Source organism: Chanos chanos, chromosome 6, assembly GCF_902362185.1.
Source record: "Chanos chanos chromosome 6, fChaCha1.1, whole genome shotgun sequence".
Taxonomy (NCBI): Eukaryota; Metazoa; Chordata; class Actinopteri; order Gonorynchiformes; family Chanidae; genus Chanos; species Chanos chanos.
Genome location: NC_044500.1, coordinates 39,604,958 through 39,624,978, shown reverse-complemented (window position 1 = coordinate 39,624,978; position 20,021 = coordinate 39,604,958). Strand labels below are relative to the sequence as shown.

Below are 20,021 nucleotides of genomic sequence, written 5' to 3'. Positions count from 1 at the left end.
ACCATATGTAAACACATCTCATTTTCTTATCATTGTTACAAAGAACATCAGTGGACAGACTTTCACTTCCTTATGGGCGGAACGCTTTAAGTAACTGTCTTTTCTATTTCTTTCACCTGTGAATCTTCTGTCCATATCATTTTCAAATTTTCACTGAAAAAAAGTATTGTTTCCTACAGCTAATTGTCCATAAAACCTTGTGAATATATATTTACAATATTTAGACCAAAGAAAAATAGTGTGAAACCCACCCATGCAAATGTAAAAACTCAGCCCCCACAGCTAAAGATCCCCTCACTCCTTCTCATAAAATCCGTATGGACATGCAAAAATTTCTAAAATAGGCACAAACATTTCCAAGTACATAAATATCCCTCTAGAAATGGAATCCCAAAGGTTGTATGTACACCCATCTCAATTAAAAATGAACATTTTCCAACAAGACTCATTAAAAACAGACCACTGCAGGCAAAACAAATACTTACTCATCAAAATTAGATTTCCCTAGTGAAAAGTTTACATATATTTGTGGGGTTTTTTTTTTCTTCTTCATTAAAAAGTGGGTCTCCAATGCCCAACTAAAGCCTAAAACTCTTTTAGACTTCAAAACAGGACGACTACAGAACGAAGCACAAATTGTTTCATCAAAAATGCACATATCCGGATCTCGCTGACCTTTGTTGTCCTTTTCTCTGTGGTGTCAAAGGGAGCTTTGAAGGCTTTCAACACTGAACGGTGGGGGGGGGGTTGGATTACCAGGACAAGGGGTTGTGTGGGTTGAAGTTCAGATGGTGACCACGGCACAGTGGTACAGAGAGCATCCAGGAATCAGGTTGTGGTAGTAGCTCTGAGGTGTTGTGGGCTGGGATGCCCATTGTGATAGAGCTTTTGCTTACTGTGCACCATGTTCCCTACAGAATCCTTCAGCTGTTGCAGCTGCAGACGTCTGCAGAGCTCTCGCAGGTTACAAAACCGCCAGAGCCACGCCCAAGACAGGGAGTCTGGAGCACATGAAGGGCAGAGAGGGAAGAGTAAGAGGGTAGGTGAGTTTCATAGATAAAAGATAAGACGGTAGGTGAGTTTCATAGGTAGAAGAAAAAAAACCACAAGGCCCTCTATACTTCTAAATTTTTGATCATTGGACAAGCACCCATTCCTCTTTGATCATTACAAACACTGCATTTGCCAGTCAAACCTGCTTTTAATGTAAAAAAAAAATATATATATATATATATATATACACACACACACACACACACACACACACACACACACACATATATATATATACACACACACACACACACACACACACACACATATATATATATATATATATATATATATATATATATATATATATATATATATATATATATATATATATATATATATATATATATATATATATATATATATATATATACACACTAATAATCTTTGACTGTAATATAAATTGTACACTGACATTATTTATACGTCTATTTCGTGTGGATTCTCAGCATATGAACCTAAGGTTGTGTACTTAGTGATAGATTATTTATAGTCAAGCTGCATGTGCATGTGTGTGTGATAGAGAGAGAGAGAGAGAGATACTGAGACTGTGGAGTTATTTATATCAAAGGCTACAAGGAGTGATCAAGGATAACTTATTTGCCTGCCGGGAGCTGTGAACTAACAAAGCCAACACATAAAGCATAGGAAATGGGGGAAGAGAGACAAGAGGACATGGGAAGAGGATGAGACACATCCTCTCTGCTCTGATCAGGCTCATTCGTCATTTTTACTGACGAGGCAGTGGACAGGAGTAGATAGACTGAATTTGATGAGAGAACTGGGATTGACAGATTTAAAAAAAAAAAAGAACAAAATAATGAAAGGATGACTAAATTTTGTGGAGCAGACTACAAGTATAAAAGCTCGTTATTGTTAGCCTGGTTTTTACACTGTGACTCAAACACATTAACAAGGGCTATCCAAATGCTCCACTGTTGTGTCAGTTTCTGGGTAATATGGGTACAGAGGAAACAAATACAGGATCCTTTTCTCTCTTTTCCACACGTCATAAAAATGAATGTCTATTCACAGATTTAAGTAAAGAACTAGTCGACAAATGTTATTTTTAAATTTCACCTCATCTGCATTTGAATATATTTCATAGCAGGATTCTTAAACAATACTTCTGTGTTTTTCTCTGAGGAGCTGTTTGAGATACCATGCCATAACATGGTAATTAATCGGGTTAGCAAAACTGTAGAGTTTTAAAACACTCCTGAGAGAGGATGACTATGAGGCGGAGCAAAAAAAAGAAAAGAAAAAAAAAAAGAAAGCATTAAGCAGTGGATTTAGGAAAGGAATTGAGAGAGATGAGGAAAAAGAATATTCTAGAATCATTCTTAGAGAAACCTGCAGAGCAAAGCCACCCCCTCAAAATAGACTCTATGTTACACTAATCTGACACCTCAATACAAAGAGCTAAAAAAAAAAAAAGCAGTAAGATGAAAAAAAGCTATGACTTCACTAAAGTGGGTGTATGTATAACTTGGAGACAAAACATGCCCCATCTCTACCTGTAAAGCATTGAGTAGCGTGACATTTTTGAAAATCAAAAAAAAGTATTGCTTTAAGCTGGAGAATTGTTATGGAAAGCCGATGATGACTGAGTCATCCAGATAAATGCCAAGAAAATATGAATAAATGTCAGAGAAATATCTGACATGTCTCTCTGAAATGGTGTCTTAAGGACAAAGATTTTTTTAGGCCATGAAGAGAAGAAAAACTGAACACACACATAACTTGTGAGATGATATTCCTAATATTTCAACAGAATGCTAAAACAACAGTTATTTTTTCAGAAATGATTCTGAACAAACACATCTCTCTGACGGTTGTTGGGAGTTCGCTGGTATAAGTGAGAGTATCTGATATGATCTGCCCTTCTAACACTACATAAAAGCCCTCTCCAAAATACAAACGGGACGTCTCTGATAAGCAGATAATCACCTGAGGACTCTGCCTTGTAGTACAATTGAGTTGTACCTGAACTTGTAGCTGTACTACAACTGAACAACGGCTGCCCACCTCTTGGAACGCTCGTGTACTCACCGGCGTGTCCACTTGCCCTCCAGGCCCTGACTGCACACTGCAGTGCTCCGTCCAGCCAGAGAAGAACCCAGCTGATGCAGAAACCCAGCAGCAGTCCCAACATAAGGTCCATCTCCTGCTTTGTCACACCACCACTCACAAAGTAGTTCTCTGAAGAGTCCACCAAAGCCTGATCTCCATCATAGGGAATAACATAGTGCACATGGCGCCTGTGGAGAGCGAATGGACACGGAGAAGTGTAAAGAGAGAGAGAGAGAGGACAATGTAAAATAAATCATTTGGAGGAAATACAGTAACAGTAGGGGTATAGAAAAGAGAGATGCAGGTTCAACCAATATCAATCGTTTCAAACCGACACACACACACACACACATACAAATCATGAAGCGATACGAGAAATATTGAAGTTAAATCAAACGCACACAATTACTCAAATATATTTTTCTTCATGTGGATATATATATGCCATGAGGGTAAGATTAGAGATAAGAAAGTATATGCTTAAAAAGTGTAGAAAGACCTCTAGAATAATTTTGAAAACAGTAAATTATTGTAAGAATATATAAACACACAGGCAAAGTCTTGGGGAAGTGGATTTTAGATTTTGAGAAATTGTATTACATCTCTGTACTGGAACACAGCGTTCTGTCTCTGCTGTTCTCTACATGTACGCCCCAAGTATAAAAATACAAACACAGGTCGTTTTATAACAGATGCTTCTATCACATGGCTGTGGGTCCATGGATGTCACACTGGACCACTGGCTGAGATTCTGTGGAACAGGGTAAAGGATAATGAGTAAACTATATGTGAACATATATGAGAGAGAATATGTTATTCTACCATATTTTGATACTTCGGAATATGCACTAGAAACAAAGTAAGAGCAAGTCCCTAAAATGGGACATGGATATTCAGCAAAAAGGGGTGAGAAATGTTCTTTTCAGAGAGAGAGAGAGAGAGAGAGAAGGAAAGAGAGAAAGAGATTATAATAAGTGCTGATATTTCTCTGAGATCTGTGTCAGTGGTTGTTTGGCGGCTGTTTACACCCCCTCACCCACCCTCTCAAGTAAGATTCAAATGTATTAAGGTTTCCTGCCAAAAAAAAATCCCACAGATACACAAACACACACATACACACACATACACACAGTGCACAGCTCTTGTCAGGAGAGGATTAGGAGGCCTGGAGGTTTGTGTGGGAGGGAAATGCGCACTAGTAGACTTGAGTTACTCTCACTGGAAATCCACGTCCCTAAGAATGCCAACACCACAGGCAATGACTACATTCTGACAGCCTGCACTGTTCTGTGATAATAAAACGTTTTTTTTTTAAAACAATACACAGGTGATAAACTACACTGTGACTTTTTGAAATCTGTCAAATGGCATGAACATATATCACTTCAGCAACAAAATATCACCAACACACTGAAGAGCTTCACATTGTTAACAACCCATGATAATGTAAAGAGACTGGGGAGTCTACATAGAGAATTCAGAATTAAGAGAGAGGTTCTATTAAAATTCAAGATTATGATACCAGGAGACTCTACAGCAGCCTGTTACCTGTTAGTACCATCTGGACCACACAGAAACACCTTGTCCAGTGTCCAGCAGTCCGCGTTCAACAATTAGGAACTTTTCATCTATGGTATAAACTTATTTTAGCTTAAGAAGCAGTTAAAACCACAGTGTTAATATTTATTTCCTTTGCCATACGTGCTTAACACACAGTTTGACCTGCACACCTCACACACCTCACTATACGCAGGTAACCTGTCAAAATGCTGTAACAGTACATTGCAAAACACCTGCTGTGTCACATAAAATGAGTTACAATATTGGCTGGGTTCAGTGAAAAACTTGTAATTGAACTTAATGAATTTTGTCCACGACTGAAACCCTCGTTGGATAAAAGAAGCTTAAGTACGTTTGCATTTATTTTGACAATTTTTTTCATTCGACACCCTAAAACTTGTGTGATTTAACCTACCTTCCACAGCTGCAATGACAGACGCGGTCTGCCCCTCTTAAGTGTGGTAAGATATAGTTGTGAAAGCGATCCAACAGCGCGTTCATGTCCGTTAAACACGCTATCGCCTCTTAGCAACCCGTAAAGTCAACTGGGACAAGAAGTGGCATTTCGAATTGAGGCGATTAATGCAGTTTTTCGGTGACAGAGAATGTGGTTGAACACTTATTCAAACAAAAGGATTGTCCAGAAATCTTCCTGTCCGGGAGACGTAAAGTTTTGAATGGTTTCAGGCAGTTGTCGAAGGCACGCTGATCTACATAATTTTTACTCTTCACCAGTGTTGTTGTTACGATCCAAATAATTTACACTGAAGATGTTCATTCCACGAGCGGAGTAAGTAGATGTATATGTGCGTACAGGTCTTCTTAACATCACCATGGGATCCCCAAGAATCGTAAATATCATGGTTGTAATCATATGTATCAAAACTTCCAAACTTGCTGATCTTTGCTCGCTACCGACGTCTAGCCTGAGGTTCCACCTGGGCCGCACGATAAATCCCGACTGAAGGCATTCATAAAAACAACCTTACCGCGCCCGACCCCCATGTCTTGATTCTAGGGGGTTATTCGTCAGCAGCACACTGTTCGGCCGCGCTCTCTCCCTCTCTTCAGCCCGTGTTAATGACACATACACCTGCGGCTCTGATGGTGAGGCATCTGAGCTTTAACGTTGGTGTAGTGTTGCTATCAACTTGACAGTCGAAGGAAAACGCGTCAAAGGGAGTATAACCACTGTCTCTACATGAGGTGCCTGTTGGTTAGCCTACAATTTCACTGCGCTTCAAAACCGTCTACAATAGCCAGCTCCCCTTATTGCGTAGAATATTTACCAGCACTTACAAGAAAAAAGTCGCCTATGAAACGCACCTTACTGTATTAAACTACCGTCGTTCTAAATTTGTGTATTTCCGCCGATTTTTTCAAATTTAACAGCTAGTTTGGTAATGAAAATATTTTCCTCCGATAAATCAGACTACAGTTTTCCGCGGCTGAATTAAATGACATCAAGATCCTCCCACCCCACGATTCAGAAAACGGAGACCGCACTAACAGCCTGATGCAAATGATGCACGTTAAACATTTTAATTTAATTATCCTCGTGAATGGCATATTTCTTCTTGCCAAAATGATTTGGGAAAGGCAAGTGAAAGGTGTAGGCTATAACAGACTGTATTGACAATGTAAACTCTGCCTACATGCAGATGTGGTTACAATGCTGACTCGATTCCCGCTACGTTGTATCCACTGCTCATCACATCATTGTACCTGCAGGCGACATCGCATTAGATGATTGAAACGGGTGCTGTTTCGTCATAAACCAGAATCCCTGCTACGACTGACAAGCGTAAATTCTCATTTCGCACCAGCAGGATTTACTGGACAGGGCTCTGCTTGGCATAGTAACCGCAGCGAGTGTGTAGCAACCCATTATCTTGATTAGCTACTTCTCTACCACTGAGCAAAGGAGAGACAGCTTTAGTGAAAAGTATATTTTACTCCACAAGGGCAGTTGTTCACCAACCCAGTCAACTGACACAAATGACTCTTGCACTGCACCTGCTGAAACATACAGGCTGCATTTAGATGATTAAGTATTTATCACATACAGAAAAGCACATATTTGATTCATGGCCATTCCTAGATATTTATTTATTTATTTTTTTTAGCATAGTATTTACACAAAGAATTTCAGGCACTCTGGACTGCACTCTTAGTTTACAATTACTTTATATTTTCATTCATATAAATTTACAAAATGAAAAAAGAAACACCTGAATAGGTATCAAATCTGAGGCTTGAATAGCTATTAAACAAATAAAGAAATCAAAGAAGTTATAAGAACCTCATAGTCAGCCAGAATGTTCATAATTATCCTCCAAGTAAAAACACTTTCTTTTTAAAGCAAGCACACCCAGACAGCATCACACACTGGACTTCATCGCTCATTCACACCACAGTCTCTCATGTACTCCCCTGAATAGTGCTACCACTCACTTCCCACATTTGTGTGTAAACATCACATAAATCAGACTCAGCAATCAAAAATAATTATAGCAATAACAGAAAATCAATTCATTGTCATAAGAGACAGAAATAAAAAATAACCATTGCAGATTTAAGATGTGCAAAACCATCGTCCTGCGTGTTTTTTTTTAAAGGTTTTAGACACAAGAACAGGTTTGAATGGGCAGATCTGTTGAAAATAAAAGTGATTTTTTTTTTTTACCCCCCCCCCCCCTTCCGTATATTCTGAGTTGACCTTGACTTGAAGGATAAGGGGCATAAAAAAGGATGATTGCCGACTAAACAAAAAAAAACCAGTGGGGGTATGCTCATCTCATGTCAGCTCAACCGTGGCTGACTTCAAAAAGGCGTCTGTCAAGGTATCCGTGAGGGGTGGGAGGATTGGGGGGCAAGCCTTGTGTGTGTGTGTGTGTGTGTGTCAGCGTGTGCACTCATGAAACTATGTATACGTGAATAAGAGCACATGCACACGTGAGTGCTATTCACTGATGGGAGTTCTTTGATCTCATATCAGTATCCAGCACATAGCAGTAAAACTGTAGCCATGGCCATAGCTCATGCAGCATGGCAGTAATATCCTCTTGGTGATATAAGGGTGACTACATGGCTGCGTAAAGTAGGGGAGGGCTCTTTTTTTTTTTTTTTTTCTCCTTCGGTACAGCACAGAAAGCCATTACTTAAACACCCGATACTGCATGTTTAAGTGGCCATTGCATCTGGTTGAGTAAACTGTAATCGTTTCTGAACGTGTATGTGTTTCTGAGAGGTTTGAGGGGGGATCTGAACAGCGTTAGTGGTCAGTAGAAGCACACTGTGTGCAGGAAAGGCCGACTGCTCTTGTCCTCGAACTCCTGAAGCAGCTCGTCTATCTCGTTCTCCATGTCGTCAGTATGCTGAATCTGTCCGGGAAAAGAGGGGGAAACTCTACTGAGCGTTCAGTTTAAAACCAATACTTCAGCTTGTCAATACAAAAATTAGGCAGGCAAAACAGATCTTCAGGTACCACTTGCAGTACAAAAACACTATAACACACTCACTGTTCTTGCCTTGAAAACATTACTGAGTGGAGTCCCACACACTCTGGGAAGCCAATCAGTCTCTGTACTCTTGTAAACTTTTTTTTAACCCTGCAGTCCTGAGACTCACTGCTGCTCAATGCATTGGTACACCTTTGACAATTAAAAAGCTCTGCTTCACTCACACACTGGCACAGCTCACAGATGAGGAACGCTCCTAGTGTCGCCTCCTCATGGTTGTCCTGGATATCCACATTTATTACATGCACTGGCTGAAAGGTCTCCTGCTCCCGGGAGTTAAGGTCTGAGGGGGAAAGGTGTGAAACATGAGAAATAAACAGATAACGACTTGTTCCAAACATACAAAATGAGCTTCTATGATAAGCTTCATGACAGCACTTCAATGTCTTTCTCAGTAAATCTGTTATGCTCACCCTCCAAGACTTGGTCATAAACCCGCTCCTCACAGGTTATGACCAGGTCAAACTGGTCTTTGCAGTTCTGGAAGCGTTCGGGCCTGGGCTTGATACGCTTGTTGCGATCCAACATATGCAGGATACCGTTCTGTGTGTATCTGTGAACTTTCAGTCAAGGAAACTGACAAAGGCTAAGCTTTATCTAACAAAGAGGAAAACATCAATAAACAGTAAAAACATTATCATTGGCTGTTTATCTCTACTATATGTTACAGCACATGAAGCTGTACAGACACCGACAAAATTGGAAATAATTGTGCAAAGATTTATTACGTCAACACAATCGTCAGATGAACCAAATTTGATCAATGATATGCTTAGTATGCTCAAAGATGGTAAAAGTCTTCAGCCTAATTTTAGAACACCATGCCCACTGTTTAGTTCTTAAAAAATAATGTTATGATTAATGTTATCTTAGTCCCAAACAATTTACATGCACCTAGCGTTGCACTTTGAAAGACATACATTTAGTGCCCCCTAGTGGTCAACCAACATTCATACAGGAGTTCAATACTGATATCATTATTTTTAATGCTGAATTCTTTAATCTGGGAGATCAGATACCAAGCTCTACCAGTGAATGTACAGTTTGTAGTGAAGCAAGTCATCTCACTCAGTATCTAAAGATCTTTGCTATATTAAATTTTGCAGACCATTTCACTCTCATAGTCAACCGCTGTAGTAATCTGATAATGCTTTCCATGCTCCTCCTTTTTTATGTGAGGAATCCCAAGTCTCCTTTGTTACTATTTCATAAACAAGACTTGTGGAAGAATTATTCAGTGCCTCTGAAAGCTTTCGCAAAAACTTAAGTTGCACAGTGAGCAGAGAAGAACGTCCTTCCATTACAAAATGTATTTTAAGAATAAATTTAGTATTTTCTAACATTGTGTGAATCTAATTTGCTGGTATATCTAAGAATATTCTATAATTATACAATGTCAATGATGATAATCATTGCTGGAAAAAAAAACCCCAAGTATTCAGAAAGTTATTTTACTCGAAATCCTACAATTCTTTTGTTGCTGCTTAACACATGTACGTTTCCTCTTTTGCCCTATTGACATCTAAATTCAAATTCTTAACGCACATGCCTCAATATTTACTTTGTGACAGACTTCAAGGGAAACTTCCAGTGAAAGTCACTGCAAAAAAATAAATACACAAAACAAAACTAAAAACAAGCGAATTGAAATGCAGAAGGTGTAAAAGGTCCTGCAGGGACACATCTAAGTTGAATTCTGTTTAGATTTAAGGGGAACCAGTAATGGGTTTTCTGTGGATTAAATGGATACTGGCTCCATTAGCACAGTATCCATCTTTCTTGGACCTGTCATTAATTTTAGTACCACTGCTGTCCAAGTGCAGGAACACTTCTGCTAATTGATGAAATTGCATCTTAAGTTAAAAAAACAAAACAAAACAAAAAACAAAAAACAAAAACAGACTGCTTAACCTGCTGCATCATGGCCTTCTGTGGCTCACTGCATTAGCATGCTGTTTCATGTTAGCATTTCAACAAATGAGACCTAAACACAAATTATACTGATGTATCATAGGAGTGTTTAAATAATTTACCCAGTTAGGAGCCCAATGAAGATTGGAAAAATAAATAAATAAATAAGGTAAAAGGCTCCATCTTGTACTTCTCTGAATGTACTACAATAGGTCAACTGGCCTAAAGCTGAAAAATATACTTAATGTCTATGCTTGAATTCGGCCCATGTCACGCTCTGGCAAATAATTGGGGCCCAAGTGTAAAAAAAAAAAAGGTTAGCGGAGTCAGAGTTATTAGTGGCATTATTGATACCAGCAAGTTCTGTGCACAAACTTACAGAGCAGTAACCTATAGCATTAGCCATCATTCTCCTCCTTCATGTTTGTATCTCATATACTGACTAAAAATACACAGTAATTACCCCACAACACTGAAATACTCTTCTCTTCCACATAATCACTGTCACTGAAATTTACAGATTATTGGACCAAATTCTACATTTTTTTTTTTTTTATTTGCTCAAGTTCACAGAAATGCAATTATGTGCACATACCTGGCTAATAGGTTAATTTTAATTAAGCAGGAACAAAGTTGCTAATAGGGTGTGTTAAGAAATAGTTTCCTTGAAAGAGTTTGTGTGGAAAGAGAAATTGTCTCTTTCCAACACATTTCCCTAGTCCATTCCTGCTGTTGTTCTTGAAGGTTCTTAAACTAAAAAAGCCCTGATGAAAATGAATCAGGTGCTCTGGAATAAATTCAAAAGGAAGAAGTATAGAGATCTCTAATGATAAATCTGCACAGATGTTTATGCAGTGATACTGTAAGACTGATCTGGTGAATAAATGTAACTGAACTTTGAGCTGAAGTTGGAAGTGGTGGAGTTCAGAGGGTTACAGACATCACTGATCCACACCAAGTTAAAACGGCTCCAAAATGTCTCGAGATTCAACACTATGAAGATTTCCTCTACAAAAAGAAACTTAATACCTAATGCTATTTTCTATGTGCAGAGGAGGATACCGGCCAATAACAGTCAAGAGTCTAAGTCATGTGCTACCTTGTGGCTAGTATAATATTTTTACATTATACTAACAGATTATTTTTAGGTGACAAAGCTGTCTCTGAATTCACACCCCAAAATAACTGTGACTGCAACATAGGGCTCAAAAAGTAACACAGTCTCCTAGGTCAAAAATATAAATGAGGACATTAAATACTTTTCATTACACAGGCTGCATATACTACTGATTCTGATATTTAGACAAAAAATAGAATAAACACTTTTACTTTGAAATTTACAGAAAAGGACCTGCTTTCTACAGTGAGGGCGGGACTATGTCCAGTTTTTTTTAACTAGCCCATTGGATAAAAAAAGCCTAAGTATGCAATATATGGATGACACTGCAATAATGTAGTACACTAATGATGTTAAAATTAATTATTTTAGATGTCTGATCAAGATTTTTCAAAGATAGGTTGTCACGTAGCTACTTTACATACGATTTGCCCTCAAAAACATCCTTGTAGGTAACTCTTTAGGCAGGTTTGAGTCACTAACAGCAGCAAGATTGACCGGTTTAGCCACCTGATCCTTTCAGATTTTCATTTGCCACTAACCCCCAAATCTATATTATTAGGGAAATGAAGGAACTGGATGCTACACGGTCAGTTAAAAACAGGTTGTTCTGATGTAATAGAAGAAAAATACGTGTTTTCATCACAGCTTTTAACAAACGGATCATTTTAAACATTCCTGCAAGGAATGTCATGAGTCAGCCTTGGAAAAAAAAAAAAAATTCAGGTGAAGTTGAGAAATTCTACTGCAGCGTTTGCCTGGTCTCAGTTGAACACTAGGCATGTTTCCTCAAGCTCTGTATTAACATCTCTTTGTCAACGTAACAAGGATCTGATCATTCACAGAGTCAGACAAGTTGGTGCTGGGCCTTAAACAAAACATGTAGTTTTGTGTATTCTGAGGTCACATCTAGTTGAGTCGACTATAGTGCGAAAGGTGCTGTAAGCGCATTCAAGTGTGTCAGACCTGCATCCCAAACTGAGTGAGTACGCACGAAGAAAAGCGAATGACACTAGATGTCAACTTCTGTCCCATTACACCCTTCCTCTGTAGTTCCCAACTATTTAGACCCTAAAAAAGCGACAGACTGTGTACTGATGTGTGTAAATGTGGAAGTGAGATGTGTGTTTGTGTATGTATGTATGTATGCGCATGTTATGACGCATGTGCTGGGATACAGTTCCTTGTCCTTGCGGACCAGGTCGTTGTACATCTGTTCGTAAGTGGTTTTGAAGTCATACACGTTGGGCTTGTCTGGTGCTGGCCCTGGCAATTTAACATGTGTCCCAGTCCCAAAGGAGCGCACGTCAAAGCCCCGCTTGCTGCAGAGACAGAGAGTGGGTAAGAGGCCACAGTGGTGACTGAAAGAAAAGAGTACTGGTGCACAAAGAATAGTCTGACACACAGAGAGAGGAGAAACGCCATTGAAAAAAAATCACAGAAACTGGCATCCCATGGTTTACTTATAAATAACTGCAATAACTTACCTGAACACTCACTGGAGTAAGAACCTCCCTGCTAGACACTAAGAGTTACTGTAATAATTTAGACTTACCACTCCTCCCAATTGTTCAGTAATTATGTAATGTCATCAGCTACTCTGCCCTCAGACTTCTGGTGAGTATAGGTTGTACATTTAAGCTGAGTTTAAAAGAAAAGTTGAAAAACAAAACAAAACAAAAAAAAAACCTATCAACTGATCTGTTACCTAACAAGAGAACTTTCTAGCTAGCACTCTACTTCCAGTGCTTTTGTCATCATGTAAGCTAACTCTCCAACCATGCAGTTTCCGGTAAAGCCGGGAAACAAAAAAGGTTTCGTTGCTTCCGTGTTCCAGTAGAAGAAAATGCTCTGATCTCACAGAAGTAAACTAACAGCAACTTAATTAAAATAACGTTTATGTCGCAAAATGTGTTGAAACGTGTTACTGGACAGTTTTTCCCCTGTGTCACACAAATCTGTCCCTGTCAGTTTTGCTGATGCGATTAGAAAGAGAGAAGTCAGAGACACTAAAGATTTAGGTGCTGAACTCCTGGGAAAACCGAATGCTGAATGACAGAGGTATTTCTCCATTCGACTTGACGTTCTGTTTATTCTCTTCATCCATCGTCGTTACCTGAGAATGTTGTGTGCTTCCATGCTGCGGTTCTGGTTGCTCGAGCACACAACCGCTACGCGCAGCGGGTGGCTCGGCATCGTGCTTCTCTTGAAAACACAAATCCACAAATAAAACACTGAAACTTAAAAAAATAAGTAAATGCTACGAGAATGTTGCTAATTTACACATGAACGACCCGTGTGCCTACTTGTTAAAGTGTCTTCGAAGAGAGAACAAGCTTCTCTCTGACTGATTCTATTGTGGTTAAAGACGTCTAAAATGGCGGAAGGTAATTTAAGACTCTCTTGCTGACGTTAGTCAGAAGGGCAGGGTCTTAGTTGGGGGATGGGTATTGCGTCACCCAATCATCTGTAAGAACGGGCTGATAGCGAATACTGCTTCTGCCCTCCTTTCGGTAACGATGGCGATTTCCTGATTGCGATGTATTAAATAGTCTCGGCATATTTCCAGTAACAATGAATTGATGTTGACATTGCAAACAGGTCTCAAAGACAAATCATACACAGATTCGCTTAACAACTATTCATCTTTTATTAAGCACAGAGGATTTATAATACAGAAGAAAAGCACAGTATAGAACTGACTGTAGACCTGTTTATGATGTGTGTTCACAGTGGCCCACAGTGTGTATTACTATTTCTGAATAACAGTTGTGAAAAGGTAAGGCATAAATACGCTGTATTGTCTCTAACTATTAGAACTGAGCACGTTAAAGTTTGAAACTATCGCTGAAAAACAGTGTTTCTCTCCATACTATGAAAGACAGACCTACGGATAGTTTCTTTTCAACCACACTTGCAAACAAGAACATATTTTTTCTGATATCAGGACCACGATTGCAATCGAAAATTTTTACATTTGATTTTCTCCCAAGAATAGTTCAAACCTGGAACCAGCTGTGTTGTGTGCCTCTCTTTTTCTCTTAACAACCTGTTGATAATGGTAAACACAGAGGTTGATGACATTGATTGAGCAGACATATTTCAGTGCTGAACAGTCACAGACAAGGAAATGAACTGGTTACCTGTGATATAGTTTTTGCTATGTGTGTAGATGTATAGCTCAGAGTTAATCTCCGTAACAGTGTGGCCCTTAACGAGGACTATAGTGTTTGTTCTGTGATGGGTATGAACTTACAGTAAAAGTAAACATAAGAGTTCCTCTCGTTGGAGTGAACAGATAATGAGTGGCACTGGTGACAAGGTGAATGTGGGTAGTGTTAGTGATGACTGCGTGTATGGTGTGAACGTTGAGTGGTGAGAGAGTGCTGTGTTGCAGGACTCATTATGTTCTCAGTGATGTACGCCACTAGCAGGCAGATGATGACCAGCATCACGCAGATGGCTCCTCCCACCGTTGTCATGGCGATGACGATATCTTGCATCCCTGTGGGAGAGATGCTGAACTCAACACATGCACTGGTCTCATCCAAAAGTCCTGCTCCCAGGCGGGCCTGAGGCTGAAAGAGGGGATGCAGGCAGATACGGTAGGGAACATTCTCATGAAGCTCATTCAGCAGGTAGTCCCTGCAGCTGGTTCCTAGGTGAACACCTGCACACTCAAACTGGGTGTAGCTGCCGTTCCACCAGCAGGTCAGCCTGAACCCAGCCTGTCTACCCTGCCAAACTCCCTCAGTTGGGTTAGGCAAAGACCGTGACACTTCCCCTGAGCCTGTTGCTGGGATATGTTTCTGATCTGATGCTCTGGCTTTCTCAGCTTTGTCTTCCCTCCCTTGGGTTTGCTCTCGTCCATCGGCTCTCCTTCGGATCTCTTTAGCCCCCTGACCCTCTTTGTGGGTCCACTGTATCAGCACACTGCCATTGGCAAACACATTGGCAACGACAGACCCACTGGCTGACTTCACCTTCCGGCAGTTACTGCTATGACATCTGAAGTTGTGCTGTGTTTGACGGAAGCACAGCTGTCCGCCTTCACCTGTCTCTAGCACTCGATATGCACACATAGGTCCCCCATCAGCCATTTCTTGCACAGCACTACTCAGAGCATGAGATAGCCCTTTAAATTTCACAGTGATATCAGTATGGCTCTTGTTGGTACTGTTATTGCCATTCTCACTGTTGAAATTATCCTGTATTTTTGGTTTAATCTTTGTATTTTTGCTATTGTTAAGAAACGTATCCTTGCTATTAGTATTATTATTGTAGTTGTAGAGTTTGGGCCACACTCGGGCTACCCCTGTGTCTTCTCCTCCTCCACTATCCGATGGAGACGGATATGAGGTTGAGGGGAATTGCGCATCACGGCCGCTGCGGGTCCTACTGGAGATTCCGGCATTCTCATGGCTCAAATAAAGTAGTAAAGCAACACAGGGGATCAAAGCCGATCGTCGGTGGTTTGTCATTTCTTACCACCCTTAAAAGCTTGTTTTCTTCATGCAATCTTCAGAAAAGGAACACAGCGCCGACCGAATCGCTGCGGATCCAACAGGGGTGGGAAAAGAACCGGGGCGCGTCCATTGCCATAACACATCCAGATCGGCAAGCGAGCGAAATGGATGACATCCCACTATAGCACAACGGTGAGCAGAGGCGACCTGCAACAAATGAAAAAAGATAACTGGGAAATAAAGCCAAACAGAAAAGAAAGAAACGTACTGAACATAGAGAACACACAACTTACGTGTGGAACGGGCCAGTTAATTTCACAGCTATTTTAAATCACCCCCTTTCCTGGCTGACTGTTATGGTTGTCGTGAAAGAATGTGCGTGTGCTTGCGTGCGTGTGTGAGTGTGTGCCTTGGTGTACGTACATGCGTTCTGGACAGTCAAAATGTTTGTAATCATTAACTATCTACATGAGTCATCGTGTTGTCCTCCTTCTGATGATACATCTCGTCACTTTCCCATATTTTCAACTCCCCCTCTCACCACGTCCCTACACGGATTTTCCCCGTCTTTCCCCGAAAACACATAACTGTGCGATTGTTTAAGTGGATTTTAGGTACATCTAAGCATATAGTGCACGAATTATTTAGGAATTTTTTACAAAACAGTGTAGTCATATTTCAGAGCGTATTGGTGCATGCCACAACAAATACCCTCTGTCACCTTTTCGTTAATGTTGAGGCAAGCTGTCGTGGAAAGTATTTTGTTCTTGATGCTGAGGCAAACAGCTGTTTTAAGATGTATTCAGCTTGTGCACGAATTATTGGGAAGAGGGGGCAGGTGTATTTCTTTATTTAAGTAATTGTGACATCGTGTGGACAATATTAGTGCTGCAGCAAGTAAGTAGAAATTTGAAGGAACGTAGAAATCCCGAAGATATACTGCGTGAACGGATTTAAAAATGCCTTGCTAATTATGTGAATTTGGGGGAAACCACAGTAGAGCAAGGAATCATACAGTTTACATAAAAAGTCCACGAGTTCGTGAGAAGAATCTCATTAAATCGAATTTAATGCCAGACTTTCTCTTCACTCCGCTGCTTCGATCCCGATTGGTCTCAGAGGGCATGATTGCATGCCCCAAAAACACAGACAAACAAGAAGTGAGAAGAAGCTGAGTGAGTCATTTGTGTATCTAATGACAGGAAAGTGCAGAGTCAGTGGAGAGTTTTAATAAGTCCCATGAGTAAACATAACTCTGATTTCTACCAGTCCACCCCTTTCACATACAGTGCAAGAAGACAATGAGGTTAGAATTAGCATTCAATCCTGTTTTTACACATTTCATGACTTCAGTGAGAGCTAGGCACCCAGTGACGCACACAAATTAGCCCCATCGATTTTATGAACCATTTCATGTTGAAGTGACAGTATTGTAAGGCACAGTATTTTGTTGACTGTTTGCACAGTCTCTGCGACAAGTGTACAGAAGATATTTAATAAACTGAATGATAGAATAATAGATACATATATTTATTCTGGGGAAGTAATCACTCATTTGTAGTGAGTTTTTACACCCCCTCACCCCCACCAATAAATAAATCAGTAAATAAATAAATAAACGAAAACAAAAACATTATTCAAGAAAGGGCCATTTTTTCAATACAAGTTTTTTTTTCTTTTTACTATCCATGCAACTGATCATTCGTATGATGTCAGGTCTATTAGCAATGTCCATTTTGCATTTCAATACTCAATAAAAATGTCTGAAATTTGTATCAAAATCCTCAAAATAAAAACTGAAATTTGAGGGGTACACATTACATTTTGCTTCCTTAATATTTATAATAAACAGAAGTGAGCACTAATAATTCAGCCCTTTAATAAAACCTCTCTCTGCTCAGTCAGTAATAATAAAATTGGTCAACTGTACCTGTAGAGACAAGTTGCTTAGCAACAAATATTTGGGGGAAATTGACCTTGAACAGTGTTATGATCAGCAGTGATGTGGTGCTGAGTTGTTTTTTTGGTAGGACATGTGTGTCTCTATAAAAGCCATTAGAATGTCAAAGGACCGGGGCAGGTTCTGTATGTCTCAGAAGATGGCTTAAATCTTGGGTTTGAAGAAATGTCTGAAGTTCTTACTGTAGATGCCATTCTGTTTGGGCTCTTGGTCTTCTCTGGGATCCTGGGGAATATTCTAGTCATCTACGTGGTGAGACACCAGTTCATTTAAGGTTTACCAGGGGTTACACAAGGGGATGGTACTGATGCTCTCTTTTTAGGAATTATTTTACAGGAGAACTGTCTGGTTGTAGTTCTGTTTTCTTAAAATATGCCATTTTTCTGAGCATCTAAGATATCATTACTGTTTATAGTGCACCATGTATGATGGAGACCGTTTCCGAAAAAGTAGTTAAGGCATGAACTCTAGCCAATAGCAGTCCCTAAATAACATAGTGAAAGTGGAGAATACATTTTTTATTGCCAGTTTTTTTTTCTTGGCAAGACCTCTACAGTATCATCCTTTCCTTCCTCCTTATCGGTGGAATCATCTCTCTCTCTCTCTCTCCCCACCTGTCATTCTCTCTTCTTTTTTTTTTTTCGTCAGGTGTTCCAGTCTGCCTTGGAGAGCCCGTCTCGCCGTTTGCCCCCCTCGGACGCTATCCTGGTGAATCTCTCCTTGGCCAACTTACTGACCTCTCTCTTCCGTACGGTGCCCATCTTCGTGTCCGACCTCGGCCTGGACGTGTCCCTGGCGCCAGGCTGGTGCCGGCTCTTCATGCTGTTGTGGGTGTGGTGGCGGGCGGTGGGATGCTGGGTCACTTTAGCCCTCAGCGCGTTCCACTGCGTCACCTTGCGGCGTCAGCACGTGATGATGGGCCCTTTGGCGCAGCAGAGGGAGCGTCGGCGCGTGTGGGTGGTTTTGGGACTGGTGTGGGGCGCTAATTTTGCTTTCTCGCTGCCAGCGTTGGTGTACACCACACACGTGCACGGCAACGCCACGGTAGAGCTGATGGTGATCAGCTGTACCACGCGGCCCTTGCTTGGCTGCGTTTGGGAGTTTCCTACCAATGAACAGGGCTCTGCTTTTGCCTCTGCCTCGCTGGCACTAAATGAAGTTGCCCCTCTGTTGCTCATGGTGGGCACCAACCTGGCTACGCTGCATGGACTAGCCAAACACATCCGGGCGGTGACGTCCGGGAGCGACAGCGGACCCGTGGCGCACGGAGAACTGGAGAGACACGTGTCCAGTGAGCGTAAGGCCGGTCACGTGATCATGTCACTGGTGACACTGTTTGTGGTGTGTTGGGCTCTGCAGGTTGCCGCGGTAACATACTATAACCACGACGGCGGGGAACATGCAGAGGCTCTGTTGACCGTATCCCATTTCTCAGCCTCGCTGTTTGTGGGTTTCAGCCCGATGGTGGTGGCTCTTGGACACGGAAAGCTCAGACGCAGGATCGTCGGGATGGTGCGAGGCTGGGCTAAAAGCGCAAAATGTCGTCGGAGGAATGAAGAGCAGGAAGCTCCAGGGGCCAACAAAGGCAAGCAAAGACAAACGGACGAAGGACAAAAAACAGGACAGATCATAAAAGTTGCTGAGCGTTAGCTCGTGTTGAGTGTTTTACCGATTGAATGTTATGCAGGAATGTGTCACTATAAAGCAAGTAATAAAACTGTCAAATTTTCTCTCTCAGTGGTATCACATGCTTTATGACAGACTCATGATAGTCATCTGTGTGACTGTTATTTGAACGGCTTGGAAAATATGAAGAATGAAGCGAAGTCTTGGAAGAGGGAGAGGGATTGAAAAAAAAATACACTTCAGTGAGAGGACATTCTTTGGGATGATAAATCATATTCAAGATGATATACATATGAGGAATTTAGTTGGATGACCCTCAGGGTAAAAAAAAAAAAAAAAGACTCTGAGTCAGATTCCAAGTACATGACAGCATTTAATTGTATTTGACAGACGCACATGTCCAGCTTTGGGCAAATGGGGATTAAACAAGTATGAACAAAAATGAAAAACAAATCTCATTTCAGCCTCAGACTTGCCAAAAGGTAAGAACATAGCCTTGGCCAAAAACTGACAGGCTGCATAAAAATGAACATTATCAAATATAATCCTAAATCTATGCCTGACACCAGCCCATTCTGTTTCACTGTTTTTTTTTTTTTTACCTTAGTGGAAAGAAGAAAGGGACATGCCAACAGTGAAATTAAAACAGTTTCATCATACTGATTAATATATGAAGACACAGGTATTTTTGTTTGAAAACATTGTGCAAAGAAAATATTTTCTGGCATGAAGTG

The 20,021-nt window shown here is 40.6% G+C and overlaps 4 protein-coding genes across 5 annotated transcripts; 1 reads left to right on the top strand and 3 right to left on the bottom strand.

Moving 5' to 3' along the window:
• Positions 1 to 828: 828 nt before the first annotated feature.
• On the bottom strand, positions 829 to 5,560 carry tmem240b (transmembrane protein 240b). The gene is made up of 4 exons (XM_030778353.1): positions 5,501 to 5,560; positions 5,102 to 5,208; positions 3,106 to 3,314; positions 829 to 1,001 (listed from the first exon to the last, which is right to left on the bottom strand). The coding sequence occupies exons 1-4, from the start codon at positions 5,558 to 5,560 to the stop codon at positions 829 to 831; spliced, it is 549 nt and encodes a 182-aa protein (XP_030634213.1).
• A 1,832-nt stretch (positions 5,561 to 7,392) lies between these two features.
• On the bottom strand, positions 7,393 to 13,619 carry ssu72 (SSU72 homolog, RNA polymerase II CTD phosphatase). Of its 2 annotated transcripts, XM_030777572.1 has the most exons (6): positions 13,542 to 13,619; positions 13,352 to 13,440; positions 12,414 to 12,557; positions 8,621 to 8,760; positions 8,372 to 8,490; positions 7,393 to 8,069 (listed from the first exon to the last, which is right to left on the bottom strand). In XM_030777572.1, the coding sequence occupies exons 2-6, from the start codon at positions 13,429 to 13,431 to the stop codon at positions 7,968 to 7,970; spliced, it is 585 nt and encodes a 194-aa protein (XP_030633432.1). In that variant the 5' UTR covers positions 13,432 to 13,440; positions 13,542 to 13,619; the 3' UTR covers positions 7,393 to 7,967. The 2 variants fall into 2 exon arrangements, with proteins under 2 accessions (XP_030633432.1, XP_030633431.1); XM_030777571.1 differs by having other exon boundaries at positions 13,352 to 13,606.
• An 847-nt stretch (positions 13,620 to 14,466) lies between these two features.
• Positions 14,467 to 15,716, bottom strand: fndc10 (fibronectin type III domain containing 10). Its single transcript, XM_030778352.1, has 2 exons — positions 15,140 to 15,716; positions 14,467 to 15,013 (listed from the first exon to the last, which is right to left on the bottom strand). Exons 1-2 carry the CDS (start codon positions 15,714 to 15,716, stop codon positions 14,574 to 14,576), a joined length of 1,017 nt encoding a protein of 338 aa, XP_030634212.1. The 3' UTR covers positions 14,467 to 14,573.
• A 2,110-nt stretch (positions 15,717 to 17,826) lies between these two features.
• ora4 (olfactory receptor class A related 4) lies at positions 17,827 to 19,311 on the top strand. The gene is made up of 2 exons (XM_030778351.1): positions 17,827 to 17,913; positions 18,310 to 19,311. Exons 1-2 carry the CDS (start codon positions 17,827 to 17,829, stop codon positions 19,309 to 19,311), a joined length of 1,089 nt encoding a protein of 362 aa, XP_030634211.1.
• Positions 19,312 to 20,021: the final 710 nt, after the last annotated feature.

Bases quoted from the DNA above. Each gene is read 5' to 3' on its own strand.
- tmem240b (XM_030778353.1), bottom strand. From the start codon at position 5,560: ATGATTACAACCATGATATTTACGATTCTTGGGGATCCCATGGTGATG. The intron at 3,315-5,101 runs GTAGGTTAAATC...CGCTCTCCACAG, and splicing joins TGTCATTGCAGCTGTGGAAG to GCGCCATGTGCACTATGTTA. The intron at 1,002-3,105 runs GTGAGTACACGA...CATGTGCTCCAG, and splicing joins GAGGGCAAGTGGACACGCCG to ACTCCCTGTCTTGGGCGTGG.
- ssu72 (XM_030777572.1), bottom strand. From the start codon at position 13,431: ATGCCGAGCCACCCGCTGCGCGTAGCGGTTGTGTGCTCGAGCAACCAG. The intron at 8,761-12,413 runs GTATCCCAGCAC...GAAAGTTCACAG, and splicing joins GTCCGCAAGGACAAGGAACT to ATACACACAGAACGGTATCC. The intron at 8,491-8,620 runs GTGAGCATAACA...TTTCCCCCTCAG, and splicing joins TTATGACCAAGTCTTGGAGG to ACCTTAACTCCCGGGAGCAG.
- fndc10 (XM_030778352.1), bottom strand. From the start codon at position 15,716: ATGACAAACCACCGACGATCGGCTTTGATCCCCTGTGTTGCTTTACTA. The intron at 15,014-15,139 runs GTCAGGGGGCTA...GCTCAGGGGAAG, and splicing joins ACAGTGGACCCACAAAGAGG to TGTCACGGTCTTTGCCTAAC.
- ora4 (XM_030778351.1), top strand. From the start codon at position 17,827: ATGTCTGAAGTTCTTACTGTAGATGCCATTCTGTTTGGGCTCTTGGTC. The intron at 17,914-18,309 runs GTGAGACACCAG...TTTTTTCGTCAG, and splicing joins ATATTCTAGTCATCTACGTG to GTGTTCCAGTCTGCCTTGGA.